Raw genomic sequence first — 23,373 nt, 5'->3', positions numbered from 1 at the left:
AAGTCTCTAAAACAACAGATGTAGGCTAACGTGGCCTAGGCTGTAGGCTATTATTTAACAAATACAGTAGGTCTAGGCTAATCTACATGCTCACAACACGTCTGTGTTCCTGAAGTCCATTAACTGGGAACGAAAAATGACTCGATGCTCCTCTGCTTCAGGTTGCTGACGCGCTTTCTGGCTACCAAAGAATGCAGCTCTCGCGCAGCAGACTCGTTTGCGTTTTGCGTTTGGTGGTGTAGCCTACTTCATTGTAGGAATAATAAGTATGGCTACAACTACACACAGGCCACAAAATACAATAACAAAATACAGACAACAGCGGCCACTAATGATTTTCTTTTCATTTTGGTAGGCTATCAGGGCCTTTTCCAGGACTGTCAAATACGCCTATAGACAAAGGCTATCCGATTAATAAATGCACGGCACTAAACGTCTGGTATATACAGTATGTATAACGTGTTAGGCCTAGCCTAAGCTTACTTTAGTGCACAGAAAACATTGCCTTTGCCTTTTAGGTCCCTTTATATCTGTAACCTAATTGTTATTGTTGTTGTTATTATTTTACTATGTCGAATGATTTGCCTGTTTGTGTGCTGCGCGCACCATTGCATTCCTGCACCATCATTTATTTAATGTATTTCTTTACATAAAAACGAATAATATAGGCCACAACTAGGCTACACACATAGGATATAGATAAAATGTAGTGTAAAACGAAATAATAATAAAAACAGCGTAAAACGCAGACCGCGGTTGAAATCTATCAATTTGGACGTCAGGATAATTCCTGACCTGACAGCCCTATGGTTGACAAGTAGTCATACTGAACAATACACTTTTTGGCCTTTGGTTTTGTGGCGGCATTTTTGATATTTTTACTTATTGTTTATTTTGTATAGGTTACTCTTTAGTTAAAAAAAATCTGATTCTTAACTTGAATCAAAGACTTTTCTACCATATTATTCCCTATGAGCCAGGTTATGACATAAGAGGCTGACAGAAAGCCTACTGGGCTATCAGGATCAAAAAACATTTATTTTGCCAAGGAGCCTACTTCACAATATACTACGAATTTTCTTTCGGCCCATGGTGCATAACACAGATGGAGACATATTAGACAGGATGCAGGGACAATGTAAATAAATATAACACCAGTGAGTTAGCTACAACCACAGCACTTGGCGTGGCTGGAGAACATAAGCTAAGCCAAATGACGGTGGCAATAATAATATAACATAATTTATCTTGTGAGCAACACACAGTAAGCACAATAGTAGGAATAATAACATATATTAACCAGGTTATCTGATAGTAGCCTGCTATTATTTAGGCTCAATAATCTAACGTTAAAGTCCCAGTTAACCAAAATCTGAGATTTGCTTGAAAACACATTCTATGTGTTAGTGATGCATTGCTGATAACATGTAAAAATGGGATGAACCATCTGTAGTACTGAATTGTGAAGTTAGACCAGTTTTGTGTTTTTGACCAGTTTTGATTTCTGGATTTTCTGGGCGGGCTTAAAACGGTACCGGATGACGTAGAGCGGTGTTCTTAGCATAACCCCGCCCTAACACTATATAAAGCTAGAACGGATTTGAATCTTCGGTTCTCCTGCTCAATCTTGAGTCTAGAATTAGCTAGTTTTAACCAACAGTCTAGAATTAGCTAGTTTTTCTTAGTTAGCAATGCCTATGCATAAAACTAAACGAAAATGCATCCTTCCTGGATGCCAGCAGGAATGGGATGATAAGGTCTCCTTCTTTCACTCCCGAGTAAAGCTGAAATGAGAAGCAAATGGTTAGCATTTTTGAAGAGCCATGGTGTTACAGAGTCTGTCACCGCTAGCGCCCGCCTCTGCAGCAAACATTTCACTCCCGAAAGCTTCTGCAATTATAATATGAGGCTTTTGGGTTTCACGGACTCACGACTGGTCCTGGTGAATTCGGCGGAGCCAACCATCTCTCTCCCCGGCCTCCATTCTCCTCCTGTCGCATCAACCTTTGGTGCCGACACCGCTGCCTTGTGTGCTTATAGCTAATTAACGTTATAACGTTAGCTAGGTAACGTAGGCAATAGGAAAATACACTGCTACGTTAATCTACAAAATGTGTCTTGACATTTATGTGGTAATGTCAACTATGATGAATTATATGTAATCTTAGGAGGAATTATAGCTAACATTAGCTATGTAGCTTGTTGCAGATGGGAGTGTGTATATAGTCTAACATAGCTAGCAGCACCGACCAGGCGACCACCCACCAAATAACGTTACGGATGATATATTATGACTATAAGCGTTAACTATACAGAAACTGCCTGCCATATTTGTGGCACCTGATGTGCGTATGGGTTCACCGGTAATGGTTACAGTATATTTCTCCAGCGGGGGACCGGGAGGCGGGAGCGAGGGGGATGGTTAGGTAGACCAGGTAGACCAGCTGCAGCTGGAGAAAGACGCACCCTCTCCCAGTGAAGCGGTGCTCGGCGGCTACTGGCTGAACATTCCAGTTCTATTGGATATGTTGCGGGAAAGTTGAAGCCGAGTGCTCGTTATTCTCACACATAACATTGCCAACGAGAGTGGATGAGTCTGTCCCGATTATCAACTCCGGTAGTGTACGCTTCTTCGCGCTATCAGCGCTGTTCAAGCCAGTGACTAAAAGGTACATTTTAAACAACTTTTTCCATTGATCCCAAGGGACGACAGGATCGCCTGGGAGGGATAGGAATGGGTCCGGAGGTGGCAGTGAGAAAATAGGGACAGACTCATACATTCCTCGTTGCCTGTTTTTGTATTTTGCATCTAAGGGCAGTAACACTGGCGCGTTGGTATAGAGTAGCTACAGTTTTACCTGTGTTGTTTGTCAGGAGGTAGGTTAGGAGGAAGCATCTGTGCGTTTGACTCATTAGACAAGTGTAATTTCAACTCCTCTCTGTTTTCACAAAGCTGTGCCTTCCTACCACAAAAGAGACGGCGTGCCAGTGTGACAATATGCAGACCAGAGAACGGTACTATTTGACAGGTTCTTCCCTCCACACCCCCTCCCCACGCAATTGGGTGTGGCTTCGGTGCCTTCAGCAGACACGCCCCCACAGTCTCAGACCAGAGAATGCTGCTGATTTTTAACCGATTTTGAAGCCTTATTTTATATACTTAGCGACATTTTTAATCACTCAGATTTGGCTGGGCGGTTAATGACATGTTTTCCTGTGGTGTGTGAAGCTCATAACAAAAAATTGAACTGGGTTAACCTGGACTTTAAGTTGTCATATCACTGATCTCACTGGACAGAGGCTGGCTAGCCATATCAGAGCTAACAAGAGAACTAGCAGCTTAAGTAACCTAATGATGGTGACGGCGACGTTCCTCAATACCACTCGCGGACAAGTAGCGACATTAGCTACGTTTGCAATATCACTCGCGGACAAGTAGCGACGTTAGCTACGTTCGCAATACCACGCGTGGGCAAGTAGCGACGTTCGTCAGGTTTGTCTTCTCAGTTAGCAAATCCACACGGGCTATAATTACGTGAGCTAACGTGAGCCACGCGAATGCCGCGACCAATGCACACATTGCTGACTTACTTCAGGCCGCCGCCGTCGCTAGGACAAAATGTCGTGAGTCACGTCAGTCCTCCTATCAAATACAATGGGAGTCGAATGGATTTCACTCACGTAAACACGTACGTTTGTCAGATCCGTATGCAGCTCAGTTCGCTCCGTGCGGTAAGAAATGGCACATTTCACCCCCCATACATTTCACCCCATAGACGCGCGCACACACGCACACACACTCACACGCACACACACATGCGCACACACGCGCACACACACAGGCATGCAGTCTCACACATCTTGTCACAGGTCTTAACACAGATCCAGGCTTGCAGTAGTGAAGTCAAGTGTGTGTGTGTGTGTGTGTGTGTGTGTGTGTGTGTGTGTGTGTGTGTGTGTGTGTGTGTGTGTGTGTGTGTGTGTGTGTGTGTGTGCGCGTGTGCGCGTGCGTGCCCAGGTGCCGTTCACCACTATGCTGGCCCTGCTGTGTATGTGGTTTGGTATCTCCATGCCGCTGGTTTACCTGGGCTACTACTTTGGCTTCCGGAAGCAGCCCTACGACAACCCTGTACGCACCAATCAAATACCTCGCCAGGTGCCCGAGCAGCGCTGGTACATGAACAAGTTCGTAGGGTGAGTCTCGGTCATCGGCCAATCAAGCTTGTGTACTGAGTGATGGCTACTACTCGAGTGCCCTGATGATCCCTCGCACCTGACAGCATAGTGTCACAGCATAGAGCAGTCATGCGCTTTCCTGAGGGCACAAATGTAAAAGCAAGTCTCCTTCAAACTTGTATTTGGCGGCTGATATTCATCATCATAGATCAAAGGGAAACAGCCAAAGGGAGCCGTGGCTCCACGCCAGGGTCTGTTCAACTCACCCACCCAGGGTCTGTTCAACTCACCCACCAAGGGTCTGTTCAACTCACCCACCAAGGGTCTGTTCAACTCACCCACCAAGGGTCTGTTCAACTCACCCACCAAGGGCACATTTGATCCACACGTTCATATCCAACCCTGATCAGAAGGTCTCTCAGAATCTTGATGGAGATGATTGTTTTAAAGGAAAGAAGGCTCTGGTCTCACCAGCTGTGTGTGTGGGGCTCTTCTCTTTCACAGGATCTTGATGGCGGGGATCTTACCATTTGGTGCCATGTTCATCGAGCTCTTCTTCATTTTCAGTGTGAGTAGACGGCCCTGCTCCTCCTCCCTCCTGCTCCTCCTCCCTCCTGCTCCTCCTTCCTCCTGCTCCTCCTGCTCCTCCTCCTCCCTCCTGCTCCTCCCTCCTGCTCCTCCCTCCTGCTCCTCCTCCCTCCTGCTCCTCCCTCCTGCTCCTCCTCCCTCCTGCTCCTCCCTCCTGCTCCTCCTCCTCCCTCCTGCTCCTCCTCCCTCCTGCTCCTTTTCCTCCCTCCTCCTCCTCCTTCCTCCCGCTCCTCCTCCACCCTCCTGCTCCTCCTCCCTCCTGCTCCTCCCTCCTGCTCCTCCTCCTCCCTCCTGCTCCTCCTCCCTCCTGCTCCTCCTCCTCCCTCCTGCTCCTCCTCCCTCCTGCTCATCCTCCTGAATGATTGTTGATGGTTATTTATTTGATGGATATTTATGACTTTTGATAGTTGTTTAAATTATTTGATGACTATTGTTTTGGTGGTTATTTGAATGATTGTTGATGGATATTTGATGTTATTTGAATGATCGTTGATGGTTATTTGAATGATCGTTGATGGTTATTTGAATGATTGTTGATGTTTTTTTTAATGTTATTTGAATGATTGTTGATGGTTATTTTATAGTTGTATGTTAGTTGATGGTCAGTTCAGTGTCTATAGCTGACCTGAGAGTGACCCTGAAGGCCTTCTGGGAGAAGCAGTTCTACTACGCCGCTCGTGTCTGTGTGTGTGCGTGCGTGTCTGTCTGTGTGTGTGTGCGTGCGTGCGTGCGTGTGTGTGCGTGTCTGTGTGTGTGTGTGTGTGTGTGTGTGTGTGTGTGTGTTTGTGCGTGCGTGTCTGTGTGTGCGTGCGTGCGTGCGTGCGTGGGTGTGTGTGTGGGTGTGTGTGTGCATGCATGCGTGTCTGTGTGCGTTCGTGCGTGGCAGAATAAAGAACAAAGAGGATAGGGTTAGTGACCTATGTGCTGTCGCCCCCTGCAGGCCATCTGGGAGAACCAGTTCTACTACCTGTTTGGCTTCCTCTTCCTCGTCTTCATCATCCTGGTCGTCTCCTGCTCGCAGATCAGCATCGTCATGGTCTACTTCCAGCTCTGTGCAGAGGTACAACACACACACACACACACACACACACACACACACACACACACACAATAAATGCATGTACTCACTCGCTCCCACACACACTCATACTAAGCTCGTGTGGATGTGTGTGTGTGTGTTTGTGTGTGTCCAGGATTACAGGTGGTGGTGGAGAACGTTCCTGGTGTCGGGAGGCTCCGCCTTCTATGTTCTTGTTTATGCCGTTTTCTACTTCGTCAACAAGGTAAACAGCATCCCAATCTGAACACTCTGCTGGATGACGGGACGTCTCTCTTTAGGCTGCGCTGCATCTCAGGGTGTCCAGTCATGACCGACCCATTGACTGACCCACCCACCGACCCATTGACCGACCCATTGACCGTATCTCTGTCTCCCCTCTCTCTCTCCCCTCCCTCTCTCTCTGCCCCCCCACTCTCCTCTCCTCTCTCTCTCTCTCTCTCTTCCCCTCTCTCTCTCTCTCTCCCTCTCTCCCTCTCTCTCTCTCTCTCCCCCTCTCTCTGTCTCTCTCTCCCTCCCTCCCTCTCTCTCTCTCTCCCCCCCCAGCTGGACATAGTGGAGTTCATCCCGTCTCTGCTGTATTTTGGCTACACGGCTCTGATGGTGCTGTCCTTCTGGCTGCTGACCGGCTCCATCGGCTTCTATGCCGCCTACGTGTTCATCAGGAAGATCTACGCCGCCGTCAAGATCGACTGAGCCCCGCCCCCTCCCCCGGCTGCGCTACAAAGCTCGCCACACCTCCTTTTGGGTATTTTTTTTATTTTTTATCCTTTATGTCCAGCAAGCACTGACTTTTGTGTGTATGGATGGAAGACTGAGGTGGGGCCTGGAGCGACGGCTCCACCTACTGGCCAGGGGACAGAACTGCAGGACGACAGCATCGTACTCTTGTTGGCGCCCCCCTCCCTCCCTCCATCCCTCCATCTATCCCTCCCTCCATCCTTCCCTCCCTCCATCCATCCCTTCCTCCATCCCTCCATCTATCCCTCCCTCCATCTATCCCTTCCTCCCTCCCTCCATCTATCCCTCCCTCCCTCCATCCTTCCCTTCCTCCATCTATCCCTCCCTCCCTCCATCCATCCATCCCTCCCTCCCTTCTGCTCTCCCCCCCTCATCTGTTGTGCAGTCAGAGGTCCATTTGCTTTCTCTCTCTCTCTCTCTCTCTCTCTCTCTCTCTCTCTCTCTCTCTCTCTCTCTCTCTCTCTCTCTCTCAGCACGCACACCCAAGCCTGTCCACCAATTCAGACTCTGTTCATCTCTGGACCCAGAACTCCCTCCTTCCAAAGTGACTTGTATATTTTCCCACAGGGGTGGTAGGAAGGGGGGGTCTGGACCTGGGGAAGGGGGGGTCTGGACCTGGGGAAGGGGGGGTCTGGACCTGGAGAAGGGGGGGTCTGGACCTGGAGAAGGGGGGTCTGGACCTGGGGAAGGGGATCTGGACCTGGAGAAGGGGGGGTCTGGACCTGGGGAAGGGGGGGTCTGGACCTGGGCGTGGGACTCATGGAAATCATGCTGGGAAATTGTAACATGAAAGCGTATTAAAATGTTTTTCTTTTTTCTTTTTTTTTTACTGCGGTTTCCATGTCCTGTTGTGGCTCCTCCTCTGATAGCGGCCGGTCACCCTGTCTTTATTACTGACCTTCTGAGGCACACACACCACACCCCGAGGACCTGGAGCCAATTATGACATGTTATACTGTTTCATCTCCAGCTGGATAGGAGTGTGTGTGCGCGTGTGTGTGCGTGTGTGCGTGCGTGTGCGCGCGTTAGTTACAGTTCCTTCCTCTGCTCCTGCTCAACTATGCATCTGTAGAAACGGATAAGAGGTTTTGCCTGGGGGGGAGTAGAAGGGTGGCAGAATGGGTTACTGTATTTTTTATTGTATATAAAATGAAGTAATATAGGCTACATTTCAGTTATATATAGATATTATATATGTCAGGTTTTGTTGACATATGGGCCTGTCTGGAACCACAGTGGAACATTCCGGGCCCGGCCGCGGGCTCCTCCTCTCCACTACAACGCCAGCATGTCCTTCAGATAGATAGGAGATAGGATTTGGCATAATATTCTACCTAGGCCTCCCTCCCACGTCTGTTCTACCTGGGCCCTCAGCGTAGATGTAGGACTGTGATGGTTGATCAGAAAGAGCACGTGCTGCAGTGGTCCAGTTTTTAAATGAGTGTTGATGGAGGGGCGTGTGGTCCATGTGTTCCCCTGAACCGCTGCCCGTGACCAGGCGGACTGATGATGGACAGATGGAGGGGGGAGGGCCTTGAGTGGTGACGGGACAGGAGTGGTTAGAGCTGGTTGGTGCAGGAAGAGGATTGGTGCTGCCGGGGGAGAGGCCACGCCCCTTGGGCAGAGCTGCCATTTTGAACCACTCAGAATCAAAACGTATTTCCACTGTCTCCTCCTCTACCCTTTCGCTGTCATTCAGTTCCTGCTGCGTTCTCTCTCTCTTTCTTTCTCTCTCTCTCTGCCTTTCCCCTCCATCCCTCCTCCGCCGGCATCTTGTCTGTCTGCTTCCTCTCCATCCTGACGGGACCCCTGGGCTCCCCTCCCGAGCATCCCCCCCCACCCCACTCCCGGCCAGGGCAGACTGCCCCCCCCCCCCCCCCCCCCCCCGGCCAGGGCAGACTGGGTACACATGGACTCTGGCTGCGGCCCTTGCCCTGGATGCTGTGTGAGTGTGTGTACGTACGTGCGCGTGTGTATGAATGAGGGTTTACTACGATGTATGTAAATACAAATGCTTTGTACTGTTGGGTTTGTGCTGTCGTGGTTTCTGCTCCTGTTCAAACAGACCCAGTCGTTGTTTTAGCCAAAAGCATGATGATGATGATGATGATCTTGAAAGAAACCTGTTTCTTTGTATTTTCTTTTACAGAATGTCCAATTCATGAAATGTATGATAAAATTAAAGTGCTGATACGTTGGAGTTTTCAGATCTCTCTCTTTGTTTTCATTTGCTGTGTCAAGGTGTTTGCTTGCTTCTTTACAAGTTTAGTGTCAGGTATCGTACTCTAAAACTAAAGGGTTCTCTATAGAAATCTTCCTAACAGTACAAGAACCCAGCTACCTTTTTGTTGGTGGCTTTAAGCCAGTGCACCATGATAGCATTTGTCTGGTTGTCACTCCCTCCCTCCCTCCGTCCTGTTGTTGACCTGCAGTTCTATATTGCCACCACAAGAGGCAGTAGTTGAACCAATTGCAGCAAAATGGCTAACGTTAGAGCAATCATCAGTGTAACTGCTTTAGCCACTGATCGCTAAGATTAATGTTATGGAAGCTGCTGCTAGTTGTGAGCTCATAAGCTAACTGGCTATCCCGCTCTTATTGTGCAGGATTATCATTGGAAGCATTGGAACTGATGTGTCCAGGCGACAAGACATCTTAATTTATCAGACATTATTTCACGTCATTTCAATTCACAGCTATTTCAGTCGCATGACTAGCTTCTGTCCTACCAGTCCTGAACAGAAACAAGTCAGCCTCGCGCTTAAGCCAGGCTTGACCTGGCCTGGTTTCTAAGAGGGTTGCTATTGTTACCGAGAGTGCCAATTTCCAATTAAGGTATTTGAATCCCTCCAAACCGTTTACTAACTCTGGAAATAAACCATCATCTATTCTGAGTCACAGCCCAGGTGTGTGAGTGAGTGAGTGAGTGAGTGAGTGAGTGAGTGAGTGAGTGAGTGAGTTTTAAATCCAGGCCTAGCTTCTTGTGATATGTAGACCTGTATCATGTCCTGGTCTGCTCCTCCTGTATAGACGTAAACCTACTACATGATGTGTGTGTGTTTGAGTGTGTTTTTGTGTTGACCTGTGTGTTTCAGTGTGTGTTTTTGTGTTGACCCGTGTGTTTTGTGTTGACCTGTGTGTTTGAGTGTGTGTTTTTGTGTTGACCTGTGTGTTTGAGTGTGTGTTTTTGTGTTGACCTGTGTGTTTGAGTGTGTTTTGTGTTGACCTGTGTGTTTGAGTGTGTTTTTGTGTTGACCTGTGTTTGAGTGTTTTTCTGTTGACCTGTGTGTTTGAGTGTGTGTTTTGTGTTGACCTGTGTGTTTGAGTGTGTTTTTGTGTTGACCTGTGTGTTTGAGTGTGTGTTTTTGTGTTGACCTGTGTGTTTGAGTGTGTTTAGTGTTGACCTGTGTGTTTGAGTGTGTTTTTGTGTTGACCTGTGTGTTTGAGTATGTTTTTGTGTTGACCCGTGTGTTTGAGTGTGTTTTTGTGTTGACCTGTGTGTTTGAGTCTGTTTTTGTGTTGACCTGTGTGTTTGAGTGTTTTTGTGTTGACCTGTGTGTTTGAGTGTGTTTTTGTGTTGACCTGTGTGTTTGAGTGTGTGTTTTTGTGTTGACCTGTGTGTTTGAGTGTTTTTGTGTTGACCTGTGTGTTTGTGTGTTTTTGTGTTGACCTGTGTATTTGAGTGTGTGTTGACCTGTGTGTTTGTGTGTTTTTGTGTTGACCTGTGTGTTTGTGTGTTTTTGTGTTGACCTGTGTATTTCAGTGTTTGTGTGTTGACCTGTGTGTTTGTGTGTTTTTGTGTTGACCTGTGTGTTTGAGTGTGTTTTTGTGTTGACCTGTGTGTTTGAGTGTGTTTTTGTGTTGACCTGTGTGTTTGAGTGTGTATTTTTGTGTTGACCTGTGTGTTTGAGTGTGTGTTTTTGTGTTGACCTGTGTTTTTGAGTGTGTTTTTGTGTTGACCCGTGTGTTTGAGTGTGTGTTTTTGTGTTGACCTGTGTTTGAGTGTGTGTTTTTGTGTTGACCTGTGTGTTTGAGTGTGTTTTTGTGTTGACCTGTGTGTTTGAGTGTGTGTTTTTGTGTTGACCTGTGTGTTTGAGTGTGTGTTTTTGTGTTGACCTGTGTGTTTGAGTCTGTTTTTGTGTTGACCTGTGTGTTTGAGTGTCTGATTTTGTGTTGACCTGTGTGTTTGAGTGTGTGTTTTTGTGTTGACCTGTGTGTTTGAGTCAGTTTTTGTGTTGACCTGTGTGTTTTTGTGTTGACCTGTGTGTTTGAGTGTGTTTTTGTGTTGACCTGTGTGTTTGAGTGTGTTTTTGTGTTGACCAGTGTGTTTGAGTGTGTTTTTTTGTTGACCTGTGTGTTTGAGTGTGTGTTTTTGTGTTGACCTGTGTGTTTGAGTGTGTGTTTTTGTGTTGACCTGTGTGTTTGAGTGTGTGTTTGTGTGTTGACCTGTGTGTTTGAGTGTTTTTGTGTTGACCTGTGTGTTTGAGTGTTTTTGTGTTGACCCGTGTGTTTGAGTGTTTTTGTGTTGACCTGTGTGTTTGAGTGTTTTTGTGTTGACCTGTGTGTTTGAGTGTTTTTGTGTTGACCTGTATGTTTGTGTGTTTTTGTGTTGACCTGTGTGTTTGAGTGTTTTTGTGTTAGCCTGTGTGTTTGAGTGTGTTTTTGTGTTGACCTGTGTGTTTGAGTGTTTTTGTGTTGACCTGTGTGTTTGAGTGTGTTTTTGTGTTGACCTGTGTGTTTGAGTGTGTTTTTGTGTTGACCTGTGTGTTTGAGTGTTTTTGTGTTGACCTGTGTGTTTGAGTGTTTTTGTGTTGACTTGTGTGTTTGAGTGTGTTTTTGTGTTGACCTGTGTGTTTGAGTGTGTGTTTTTGTGTTGACCTGTGTGTTTGAGTGTGTTTTTGTGTTGACCTGTGTGTTTGAGTGTGTTTTTGTGTTGACCTGTGTATTTGAGTGTTTGTGTGTTGACCTGTGTGTTTGTGTGTTTTTGTGTTGACCTGTGTGTTTGAGTGTGTTTTTGTGTTGACCTGTGTGTTTGTGTTTTTGTGTTGACCTGTGTGTTTTAGTGTGTATTTTTGTGTTGACCTGTGTGTTTGAGTGTGTGTTTTTGTGTTGACCTGTGTGTTTGAGTGTGTTTTTGTGTTGACCTGTGTGTTTGAGTGTGTTTTTGTGTTGACCTGTGTTTGAGTGTGTTTTTGTGTTGACCTGTGTGTTTGAGTGTGTTTTTGTGTTGACCTGTGTGTTTGAGTGTTTTTGTGTTGACCTGTGTGTTTGAGTGTGTGTTTTTGTGTTGACCTGTGTGTTTGAGTGTGTGTTTTTGTGTTGACCTGTGTGTTTGAGTGTGTGTTTGTGTGTTGACCTGTGTGTTTGAGTGTTTTTGTGTTGACCTGTGTGTTTGAGTGTTTTTGTGTTGACCCGTGTGTTTGAGTGTTTTTGTGTTGACCTGTGTGTTTGAGTGTTTTTGTGTTGACCTGTGTGTTTGAGTGTTTTTGTGTTGACCTGTATGTTTGTGTGTTTTTGTGTTGACCTGTGTGTTTGAGTGTTTTTGTGTTAGCCTGTGTGTTTGAGTGTGTTTTTGTGTTGACCTGTGTGTTTGAGTGTTTTTGTGTTGACCTGTGTGTTTGAGTGTGTTTTTGTGTTGACCTGTGTGTTTGAGTGTGTTTTTGTGTTGACCTGTGTGTTTGAGTGTTTTTGTGTTGACCTGTGTGTTTGAGTGTTTTTGTGTTGACTTGTGTGTTTGAGTGTGTTTTTGTGTTGACCTGTGTGTTTGAGTGTGTGTTTTTGTGTTGACCTGTGTGTTTGAGTGTGTTTTTGTGTTGACCTGTGTGTTTGAGTGTGTTTTTGTGTTGACCTGTGTATTTGAGTGTTTGTGTGTTGACCTGTGTGTTTGTGTGTTTTTGTGTTGACCTGTGTGTTTGAGTGTGTTTTTGTGTTGACCTGTGTGTTTGTGTTTTTGTGTTGACCTGTGTGTTTTAGTGTGTATTTTTGTGTTGACCTGTGTGTTTGAGTGTGTGTTTTTGTGTTGACCTGTGTGTTTGAGTGTGTTTTTGTGTTGACCTGTGTGTTTGAGTGTGTTTTTGTGTTGACCTGTGTTTGAGTGTGTTTTTGTGTTGACCTGTGTGTTTGAGTGTGTTTTTGTGTTGACCTGTGTGTTTGAGTGTTTTTGTGTTGACCTGTGTGTTTGAGTGTGTTTTTGTGTTGACCTGTGTGTTTGTGTTTTTGTGTTGACCTGTGTGTTTGAGTGTGTATTTTTGTGTTGACCTGTGTGTTTGAGTGTGTGTTTTTGTGTTGACCTGTGTGTTTGAGTGTGTTTTTGTGTTGACCTGTGTGTTTGAGTGTTTTTGTGTTGACCTGTGTTTGAGTGTTTTTGTGTTGACCTGTGTGTTTGAGTGTGTTTTTGTGTTGACCTGTGTGTTTGAGTGTGTTTTTGTGTTGACCTGTGTGATTGAGTGTGTTTTTGTGTTGACCTGTGTGTTTGAGTCTGTTTTTGTGTTGACCTGTGTGTTTGAGTGTCTGAGTTTGTGTTGACCTGTGTGTTTGAGTCTGTTTTTGTGTTGACCTGTGTGTTTGTGTGTTTTTGTGTTGACCTGTGTGTTTGAGTGTGTGTTTTTGTGTTGACCTGTGTGTTTGAGTGTTTTTGTGTTTGAGTGTGTTTTTGTGTTGACCTGTGTGTTTGAGTGTGTGTTTTTGTGTTGACCTGTGTGTTTGAGTGTGTGTTTTTGTGTTGACCTGTGTGTTTGAGTGTGTTTTTGTGTTGACCTCTGTGTTTGAGTGTGTTTTTGTGTTGACCTGTGTGTTTGAGTGTTTTTGTGTTGACCTGTGTGTTTGAGTGTGTGTTTTTGTGTTGACCTCTGTGTTTGAGTGTGTTTTTGTGTTGACCTGTGTGTTTGAGTGTGTCATCTCACACACAGTCTGTAAATCCCTGGAGGGCAGGATGGCTGTTCATCACTTGTTGTGAGCTGATAAAGAATCTCCATGAACGTATGAAACCGTGGTTTGTCTTTTATTCATCTCAACACATGACAAGTCAAGGATACAATATCCTGTCCAGGAAGTACATAGGGTTGTTGTTCTGTCATCTCTTTGGATCAACCAATATACAAATCTGTCACTTTATATTTGCAGCAACTGATTGCATGTGAGATATGTAACAAAAAAGCAACGTTGTGTCTTTCTCTGAAGCATATCTTTATACAATTCTCCCTGTAGTCCATAAACTCCATGCTATAGCAAATAGTATAAGGATGAATGCAAATATTCCTTTTTCGTGTCACCTTTTTTTTCAGAGGTGTCTGTAATAGCAAGTACTAAAATAAATGGGCTATGTCCACTAAACAAGATACACAAAGAGCTTGGAATGCAAGACTTACATTAAGCTAGAAATATATAAAACTACACATGGGTAACGTCTGTATCAGACTGCACCCAGTTTCTCACTAAAAAGCAAAATAAGCATTATTGAAATCCAATGATTCTTTTTATCTGATTCAAATTGATCATTAAATTCCCTTAAAGTGTGTGTGTGTGTTCTGCGCCTGCTAGAATGGAGGACAGGATAAGTGCATCCTTAGCAGGTACGGAGGTACCAGACATGCAGCCAGGACCTGTATCAGCACAGACACACCACTCACCAGTCAGTCTGTCAGCTACACACTCAACACATTCAACTACACTCAACACATTCAACTACACACTCACCAGTCAGTCTGTCAGCTAAACACTCAACACATTCAACTACACACTCAACACATTCAACTACACACTCACCAGTCAGTCTGTCAGCTACACACTCAACACATTCAACTACACACACATTCTGAGAGATCGCTTCACTAAAAGTGGGTGGAAACAATTTGAGAGACTGAAAAAAAAAAAGCTTTGCAAAACCAATCCAGGGTCTTTAGGGCGGTCCTTCCTATCGGGGCGGTGAATGTTTAGTTTTGTTTTGACTGTTTGGAGGACGTCATTTCTGGTAAGGTGGGTCATTCACTCTACTGCTGATGTAGGCAGTGGCTCTGATTGGTAGCATCGGTTTTCGGCGCTGTTCTAGCAACGATTTTCGATGGAGATGTCTCCAGACTTTCGGAGGCACATATCTCCAAAGTTGACTACAGACACTCTGACCGACCTGGATCAGCACAGACACACTGACCACAGACACACTGACTACAGACACACTGACCACAGACACACTGACTACAGACACACTGACCGACCTGTATCAGCACAGACACACTGCAGCATCCAATCCACCGCCAACACAGAGAGCTGTATGAAGGAGCTGGAACATCTGTCCATTCTCACGCTAGAGAGTAGATCAGCGCGTCACTACTGGTCAATCAGGAACTACCATGAACAATGGAAGTTGAATGTTTTGGGGACGCCTCTCTCCAAACGAGTCTCTCAATCCAAATTTTAGATACCAGATTTTAGAAACAGCCTCACATACCATAACCCTGAACCTAATCTCAGAAATACTCAGGCTGGTCTCAGCCCCAACTAAACAAGATTCCAGAGAATTCCAGAGAAGAAGGGTTGAATGAGGAAGTTCCCCTGATCATGTTGACAACCAGCATTAACAACTTACTAGCTCTGCTACAATCTCTTAAAAATGGCACAGTGTAGAACCATTTGTGCCTGAGGAAGAACCTCTCTTAAAAGGCTCTAGGTAAGAGGAGCCATTTCGGGTCTCAAACTGCCACAGGGACAAATGGTTCTCATGGCTCGTTTTATTCTAGTGTTCTGTATGTAGCTCAGTTTCATACTCCTGTTGGACGTTCTGTGTACAGAGCTGACCAGCTCTCTGCGACTGGAGTGTCAGTGTGCCTTTACAAGTCCTTGGCTGCAGAAATATTTGATTAGATACAATTTAGATAAAGAGGGCTAAGCGGGTTACCTGGAGGGCAGAGCAGGGGGCGGGGCCATGGGCCTGGGGGGCGGGGCCATGTGGAACGGGGCATGTGTGAGAGGATATTAGTGAAACTATCAAAAATACTGTTACTCTTTTGGAGGAGAAAAATACACATAAGTTGATAAAATCTACACATCAAACTAATGGCACATACATGTACAGGATCAAAATACACAATTAAAAACATATGAACATATAAGCTGAAATTTAAAAGAAAAAAAAAACTCTTTTTAAAGGTTGAAAGTGCTAGATACGATTACTGTAGCTCACAGAAACCCAGGGAGGACGACAGCTTCTCCTGTTCACTCTTAGCTTTTAGATATATTTCATTAATTTATTTTATTCATTTATTTTCAGGGAAAAAATAATTGCTCAATTTGATTGCTACAAATTTGCCTGGTGCCATGAAGTTTAAAATCTTCTAATTAATATATTTAGAATCTTGCCTTTTCAGTATATCAAAATTCTTATCTAATTGTATGATGTAGCAGAGGCTCAATGCTTTTGAAAGGTGCAAACACACATTTAACAAGATCAATCACCACTTTGATCTGAAAAGTAGATCATCTACATCCTTCAGAAGAGAATGAATTTTTTTCCAGGGGGCTGACTAATAGTCATAATAAACTTTTGGTATCCATACGTTCATGGTTTACCTTGCAGCACAACCAGCCTGGCTAGCACTGCTCAGATCTGTCACAACCACACATGGTCATGGCTGCTTTCTGTCACTACCTGTACCTGGTGTGGATTAAGTGTCAGACCTGCCAAGCCAAAGCCTCTACTGCTAGGCCAAGGTCAAGGGTCAGAGTGTGGTTCTGAACCAACTCTTCAACACTCACATATACACATTCCTTGGTAAAGGGGCCATAATCAATTAATTTGATAACTTTTAACTGAAAATCAATAACAGACCAATAATAGTATTTTCAGTCGAACACGCCATAACAGAAAAGGTTGTTTCTTCTCCCCAGGTTTTGGTAAGAAAAATAAAAAATAAACAAAATGAGGTGATGTGTTGTGTTGTTTTTCGAGGTCATGTTTTAACAAACAGAAAATAATATATCATATGACAACAAACAAAAAGACAAAGCAATGACGTATCATCCCAGCCTGACGCCCTTGCTTTGAATGTCAAAGACCAGGAGACAGACCAGCAGATCTCTACACCTGGTCTCTCAGACCAGGAGACAGACCAGCAGATCTCTACACCTGGTCTCTCAGACCAGGAGACAGACCAGCAGATCTCTACACCTGGTCTCTCAGACCCTTTTCCTTTGAATCTAACAAGCAGCAGAGAGAGGGGAGAGAAGAGGATAGGAGAGGAGAAGAGAGGGGAGGGAAGGGAAGAGGACAGGAGAGGAGAAGAGAGGGGAGGGGAGGAGAAGAGAGGAGGGGGGATGAGAGGAGAAGGGAGGAGAGGAGGAGAGAAAGACAGGAGAGGGGAACAGTTCACCGGTCCTATATTGTGCATGTCTTCATCTTACTGTACATCTTGCAATGTTTGAAATGTTCTAGTGGTCTACAGTTGTTGTTGGCAACCGTAGCTAAAAGCAGCAATATGTTTGATACTCTCCATGTTTTTGTAATGTGGTATTTTTATGACTTTTTTTTTCTTTTCTTTTTTTTCTTCTTTTGCGCATCAAAAAAAGAAATCAGTGAAACTACTGTCCATGTTTCTGCCGGATGGATGTCCAGAGGCACGGCTGGAGCGCTCATGCACACGGCGTGCACAGGCCTGCTGGACCACAGTCCAGGTGGAGGACACCCCAGCACCTGCTGCTGTGCTGTGTCATCATCACTGTATGTGGTCAAGGTAAACACAGTCTGATAACGCCAGCCGTGCCCAAGACAGGACACTGAAACTGTCCGGCAAACTAACGTCATGTCTATGACACACACAATAAGAGCACCTAGTTCAGTTTACTCCCTTTGGGCTTGGGTTTTGATAGGCTGGTGAGTCTTGAGTCTGACCTATAGCATAAGAGCTTACTGAGGGGATGGGAAATAGCATCAGAGCTTACAGGGGGAGGGGGGAACTCAGGATTGAGAGAGAGTGGAGGTCTCTGTTGAAACTGGATAGGCTATCACTGTCAGTTCTTCTTCTCAGCACTCCTACGAGACGATCAAAGATATATATTTCAAACCCTAAGAGATTGTTATGCTTCTAACAGCCTACTACACATGTAGTCAGTCCACAGTCCCAGTTCCTGCTCTACGAACTCAAGAACATGAAACAGGTTAAGAGCGAACGGAACAGAGAAAGCTAAAGGGAAAGCTAATACTTCATAAAAAAAAATAAAGATCAATACAAAGCAAGATACACACAAATGTAAACCTGCCAGACAATAAAAACATCCTCACTTTGTTTTAATAGGTCTACCTAAATACAACTTACTGAGATAAAAGCAACAATAATATTCATTTCTGATGAGATATTTCGTACACTGCAATAACATTCTTTAAACGTTTTCCTTAACTGTCATTGCTATTTTTCTGTTCTGCCATTCACATGTGTCAGGATTGTGATTACCTTACATGTCTAAAGATCTGCCTAAAATATATAATATATATGTGTTTCTTCTAAAAAATATATTTCAGATATATGTGGTAGACGACACAAGGGTGTGACATGTTGTTGTTGCCGTGGAGCCTATGAGAGATGCATGCTGGGACAAGGTGGGGGAAGGAAAGCACAGTGAGCAGGCCTGCTGGGAGGAAGAGCTAGAAAAGAGAGGAATGTCCCTTTAGCCTAGCCCGGATTTGGGAGACCACACTAGGCCCTGTCAGACCAGACTAGATCAACCCCAGACCAGACTAGGCCAGATCAGACCAGAACAGAGTAGACCAGACTGGACCAGATCAGATCAGACCATTCCGGACCGGACCGGACCGGACCAGACTAGACCAGACCAGACCAGACCAGACCAGACTAGACTAGACTAGACTAGACTAGACTAGACTAGACTAGACTAGACCAGACCAGACCAGACTGGTCCAGACTGGACCAGATCAGATCAGTCCATTCCAGACCAGACCAGACCACACCAGACCGGACCGGATCAGACCAGACCAGACCAGACCAGACCAGACCAGACCAGATCAGATCAGACCAGACCAGGGTGGTTTTTATGGACCAGAGAGTCCTAAGAGGTGAAGTGCCTTCTGCTAAAAAGTGCATCTCTTGAGGAACAACATGATCCAGCACCACTATAGTATACCATACTAGTATACAGAACATCAAGTGTACTGCAGCAACTACATCTCACCCACTCCCCACACCCCTTCTTTCACATCTTGTTGTCTGTCTGGGGGTGTGGCTGGCAAAACACACCGACCTGACTGTGGACTGGCTGCTTGTGAATGGGGGTACATGTTCACACTGCCCTCAGACTGAGCTATCTGACCCGGTCACTCTGTCAGCTGGCCTGTCTCTGAGAGTCACACAGGAGCCAGCTGGGAGAGCAGACTGTCTGAATCTAGCCTACGGGAGTCGGGGTCGGGATTGGTTGGCTCATAGTTAAATTGTTTCGCTTGTTCACTAATCTTTTCCTATTTTTTTGTGATGGCAGCATTATTTTTATATGTTTTAGAAACAGTGGTTCAGAGCTCGAGACGAGACTCGAGAGATACCTAGCATGTTCCGTCACATTTGGAAAAAGCTAATAAAACAAACATATTTTATAATCCACTTCAAACTAACTGGGGCACAACAGACAGATAATCTGGAACAGATTCATCTTTGATTTTTTGTGTGTGATTATTCCTTAGTGAAAGTGTGCAGTAGCACACCTCCTAGTGGGCCGGCGCTGCCCTCGGACTGCTGGAGAGGGCCAGAGGGGCAGGGAAAGGGAGCTATGAATACATCATTATAACTAGGAGGATAAACAGAAAGCCCAAATAAAAGCTGCTTTTCTCGTCTCACCTTTTCCTTTTACTCCGTTAAAGGATTTTATTTCATCTGAGGCTCAATCAAAAGCTTTTGTGCGCTTTCATTAAGGCTTCTAAGTGTTCAAGTGTCTGTGTGAGTGTGTGTGTGTTTTTTCTTTAGGATGAACTCCTGGAAAACCCTGGATGTCCAGGTGAGGCTGGGCGTCACTGGAAGGCCTGGTGGAAGCGAGGCAGCGTGGTGGTGCTGAGGCTGGAGCTGAAGGCCGGGGGGAGGGGCTGCAGCGGGCCCAGGCCCAGCCCCCCCGCCGTGCCGGCCGGCTCCTGAGGTTGCGGTTGCAAAGAGGTAAGATGCGCGGCACCGGGGACGACATGGGCCTCCGCGGCCTGCAGGGATGAGGAGGAGGAGGAGGAGGAGGAGGAGGAGGAGGCCGCCGACGAGGTGTAGCCCATGACTACCCCTCCCGTGCTCATGGGGGCACTATAGGGGGGAAGGTTGAAGGGCAGGAAGCTGAGCAGGTGGGAGAAGTCCATGTTAGCAGCACACAGAGACTCGGGCAGCACCACAGGGCTCTTGGACAGTAGGGGGTCCCCGCACAGCTCATCGGCCAGGCCCGGGGGGGGCTCCAGGCCGTCCTTGGGGGGGGAGGCAGCAGCGTGGGACTCGGCAGACGGCAGGCCGCTCTGCAGGTCCATGAGGAAGCTCTCCATCTCCACCTTCAGCGGCTTGTCCAGCAGATATGAGGTAGATCCCAGCTGATACTTGGGCTGCGGCTGGGGCTGGTGCTGCTGGTGGCCGGGGGGAGGGGGAGGCAGGGGGGGGGAGTGGTGGTGGTGGTGGTGGTGGTGGTGGTGGTGGTGGTGGTGCGGGTGGTGGTGCGGGTGGATGGACGCGGGGGGGTCCATGTGGCAGCCCATGCCCATGGCGGCGGACAGGGAGCCGGGCATCAGCGACGGGTGGTGGGCTCCCCCGGGGCCGGACATGGCCTGCAGGTGGTGGGGGTTGTACATGCCCATGGGGAAGGGGGTCCCACTGGGGAACGGCTTGGCCATCAGGGGGTCCTTGGAGGGACCCATGCTGCACATCATGGGGCTGAGCTCCTCCTTGACGGCGCAGGGTGGCGAGCCGGACCCCAGCAGCCCCAGCATGTCCGACGGCTCCGCCTTGATCTTCAGCAGCTCCTGCGAGTGGCTCTTCTTCACGTGCCGCGTCAGGTGGTCCTTCCTGCCGAATCGCTGGGCACAGTACTGGCACAGGAAGTCCTTACGGCCGGTGTGCACCACCATGTGGCGCCTCACGTCCTTGCGCGTGTAGAAGCGGCGGTCACAGTGGTCGCACGGGTGCTTCTTCTCCTTGGCGCCGCCCGACGACTTTCCGGAGTGGCTCTTCAGGTGCTCCAGCAGCGCCGGCGTGCTCTCGTAGCTCTGCAGACACACCTTGCAGGTCAGGTCCCCCGCCGTGGCAGAGTGCATGGCCACGTGTCGCTTGTAGCCCAGCTTGGTGTTGTAGTGCTTGCCACACTCCTCGCACTTGAAGGCCTCCTTGTTGGGGTCGTGGGTCTGCAGGTGGTTCTTCAGGTGGTCCTTGCGGTGGAACATCTTCTCACAGAACGAACACTGGTGGGTCTTCTGAGGAGAGTGTGTGGCCATATGCCTGTAGAGAGAGTGTAGGGGATGGGGGTTATAGTATAACATAGTAATTAATGCATAGTATAGTATAGTATGGTATAGTATAGTATAGTATAGTATAGTATAGTATAGTATAGTATAGTATAGTACAGTATAGTATAGTATAGTATAGTATAGTATAGTATAGTGTAGTGTAGTATAGAGTAATATTGTATAGTATAGTATAGTATAGTATAGTATAGTATAGTATAGTATAGTACAGTATAGTACGGTATAGTATAGTATAGTATAGTATAGTATAGTATAGTATGGTATAGTATAGTGTAGTAAAGTATAGTATAGTGTAGTAGTGGAGTATAGTATAGAGTAATATTGTATAGTATAGTATAATGTAGTGTAGTATTGAGTAATATTGTATAGTATAGTATAGTATAGTATAGTATAGTATAGTACAGTATAGTACGGTATGGTATGGTATAGTATAGTATAGTATAGTATAGTATAGTAGTATAGTATAGTGTAGTATGGTATAATATAGTATAGTGTAGTATAGTATAGTATAGTATAGTATAGTATAGTATAGTATAGTATAGTATAGTATGGTATAGTATGGTATGGTATAGTATAGTATAGTATAGTATAGTATAGTATAGTATAGTATAGTATAGTATAGTATAGTATAGTATAGTATAGTATGGTATGGTATGGTATAGTATAGTATAGTATAGTATAGTATAGTATAATGTAGTATAGTATAGTATAGTATAGTATAGTATAGTATAGTATAGTATAGTAAAGTATAGTATAGTATAGTATAGTATAGTATAGTAGTACCTGAACAGTTTGTATTTGGAGCTGAAGGCCTTGGGGCAGTGTGGCTGGGAGCAGTGGAAGGGTTTCTCCCCTGTGTGACAGAAGACGTGGAGGCGGAGCTTCTCCTGAGAGCCAAACAGAGCCCCGCACACCAGACACTCTTTCCCACTGGCTCCTCCTCCTCCTCCTCTCTCTTTCCTCTCTCTTTCACTCTCCCTCTCTCTCTCCCTCTCTCGCTCTCGCTCTCTCTCCGTCAGTGGCAGGGCAGTTCCCCCGTACAGCTTGGCGGTGGCGTTGGGGGCGTGGCTTGCTGCGGCTCTGCGTTCCTCTTCCTCCGGTGTGGTCAGTGCGGTAAAACAACGTGGGGCATCGGCGGCAGCAGCTGCCATGGCAGCCCTAGGGTGCCGTTGCCATGGAAATGAGGCCGTGGCTCCCCTGCCTACCAGGCCCTACGAGGGAAGGAAGTAGGCGGGGCCAGGTGGGGCTCAGAGAGCTGCTATTGGTGGAGGGGTGAAGAAGGTCTGAGGCACCAATGATAAAGTCTGCTGGAAGATAAAATAAATCAAAATAAAAGACATGCAGAGGAACATCAAGCTGTGGGTTGGAGTTGTGTTAACTCTGACCATGCTGTTAAAACTCACCTCTCTTCCACAAAACCTTCCTCCAGACTCCTCAGTTAACTCTCTCTCTCTCTCTCTCTCTCTCTCTCTCCCTCTCTCTCCCCCCTCTCTCTCTCTGTTGCGCTCCTCCTCACCCAGTCCCAACAGCGAAGGTTGGGGGTGAGTGGGAAATCTTCTTCTGCATATTCATCGCCCTGCAGAGCAAACACACAGACAGAGTGGCGTTAGAGGACTCTGCTGGTGACTGAAGCCTAACTTAGACAGACGGATACTGTAGATAGATATATAAAAACATATATTGATGGGAATCATTAGCAGAAATATTTCTGGAAAATATTATAGATTATTCTTTTACTGAGACACCAAGCATAGCTTTTTATGTACACAGCAAAATGTACTTGGCAGCAATGCGACAAATGAATAGTGGCGAGAGCCCCTCCGGTGGTGGGCTCTGGTACGGTGTGACGGACGCATGAACGAATGAACGCACGCACACACTAACATACAGGGGGCTCTGATAGCCCTCCACCCATTTCACCTGGCCTGGGACAACACACCTGCTGGAGCTTGAAGTCATCAGTCATGATGCAGAAGTCTAAAAGCCTATTTACACCACTAGGCGTCACTAAAGCACCAAATCTGACATTAATACAGTCTGTTTTCTCTAAGACTGATGTTAAACATCAATACAGCAATCAACAAACTTATCTAAAAAAGTAAAGGTCACAATATACAGTAGTATACAACAAAAAACTCTGTGTGGGGGGGGGGGGGGGGGGGTGCGTGTGTGTGCGTGCATGCGCATGTGTCTCTTCATAAAACACTTTGTGTGCCTGTGTGTACATGCATGTACATGTTATGAAACTGGATAAGGATCGTGTAATCCTAAAGAAAACAAGGAAACAAAAAACACACAAATGCACGCACGCACACACAACCCCCAGAGTATGGGC

At 46.2% G+C, this 23,373-nt stretch overlaps 2 protein-coding genes across 2 annotated transcripts in view; one reads left to right on the top strand and one right to left on the bottom strand.

Annotated features, from left to right (window-relative positions):
- Nucleotides 1-7,128, top strand: part of tm9sf4 (transmembrane 9 superfamily protein member 4) — a 42,684-nt gene extending 35,556 nt beyond the window's left edge. Inside the window, exons 14-18 of the mRNA XM_084462003.1 lie at nt 4,019-4,194; nt 4,681-4,744; nt 5,705-5,824; nt 5,958-6,047; nt 6,368-7,128. Of these exons, the coding sequence (XP_084318129.1) occupies nt 4,019-4,194; nt 4,681-4,744; nt 5,705-5,824; nt 5,958-6,047; nt 6,368-6,517 (600 nt within the window). The 3' untranslated portion in view covers nt 6,518-7,128. The remainder of the gene's footprint in view (nt 1-4,018; nt 4,195-4,680; nt 4,745-5,704; nt 5,825-5,957; nt 6,048-6,367) is intronic.
- Nucleotides 7,129-19,565: 12,437 nt separating this feature from the next.
- Nucleotides 19,566-22,204, bottom strand: plagl2 (pleiomorphic adenoma gene-like 2; the record flags this gene model as incomplete). The annotated part of the gene is made up of 2 exons (XM_084462055.1): nt 21,822-22,204; nt 19,566-21,012 (listed from the first exon to the last, which is right to left on the bottom strand). The coding sequence occupies exons 1-2, from the start codon at nt 22,187-22,189 to the stop codon at nt 19,566-19,568; spliced, it is 1,815 nt and encodes a 604-aa protein (XP_084318181.1). The 5' UTR covers nt 22,190-22,204.
- Between the last annotated feature and the right edge of the window lie 1,169 nt (nt 22,205-23,373).

This window comes from Borostomias antarcticus, assembly GCF_949987555.1.
Source record: "Borostomias antarcticus genome assembly, chromosome: 3".
Classification (NCBI taxonomy): Eukaryota; Metazoa; Chordata; class Actinopteri; order Stomiiformes; family Stomiidae; genus Borostomias; species Borostomias antarcticus.
This window is presented reverse-complemented; position numbering and strand designations above follow the sequence as displayed.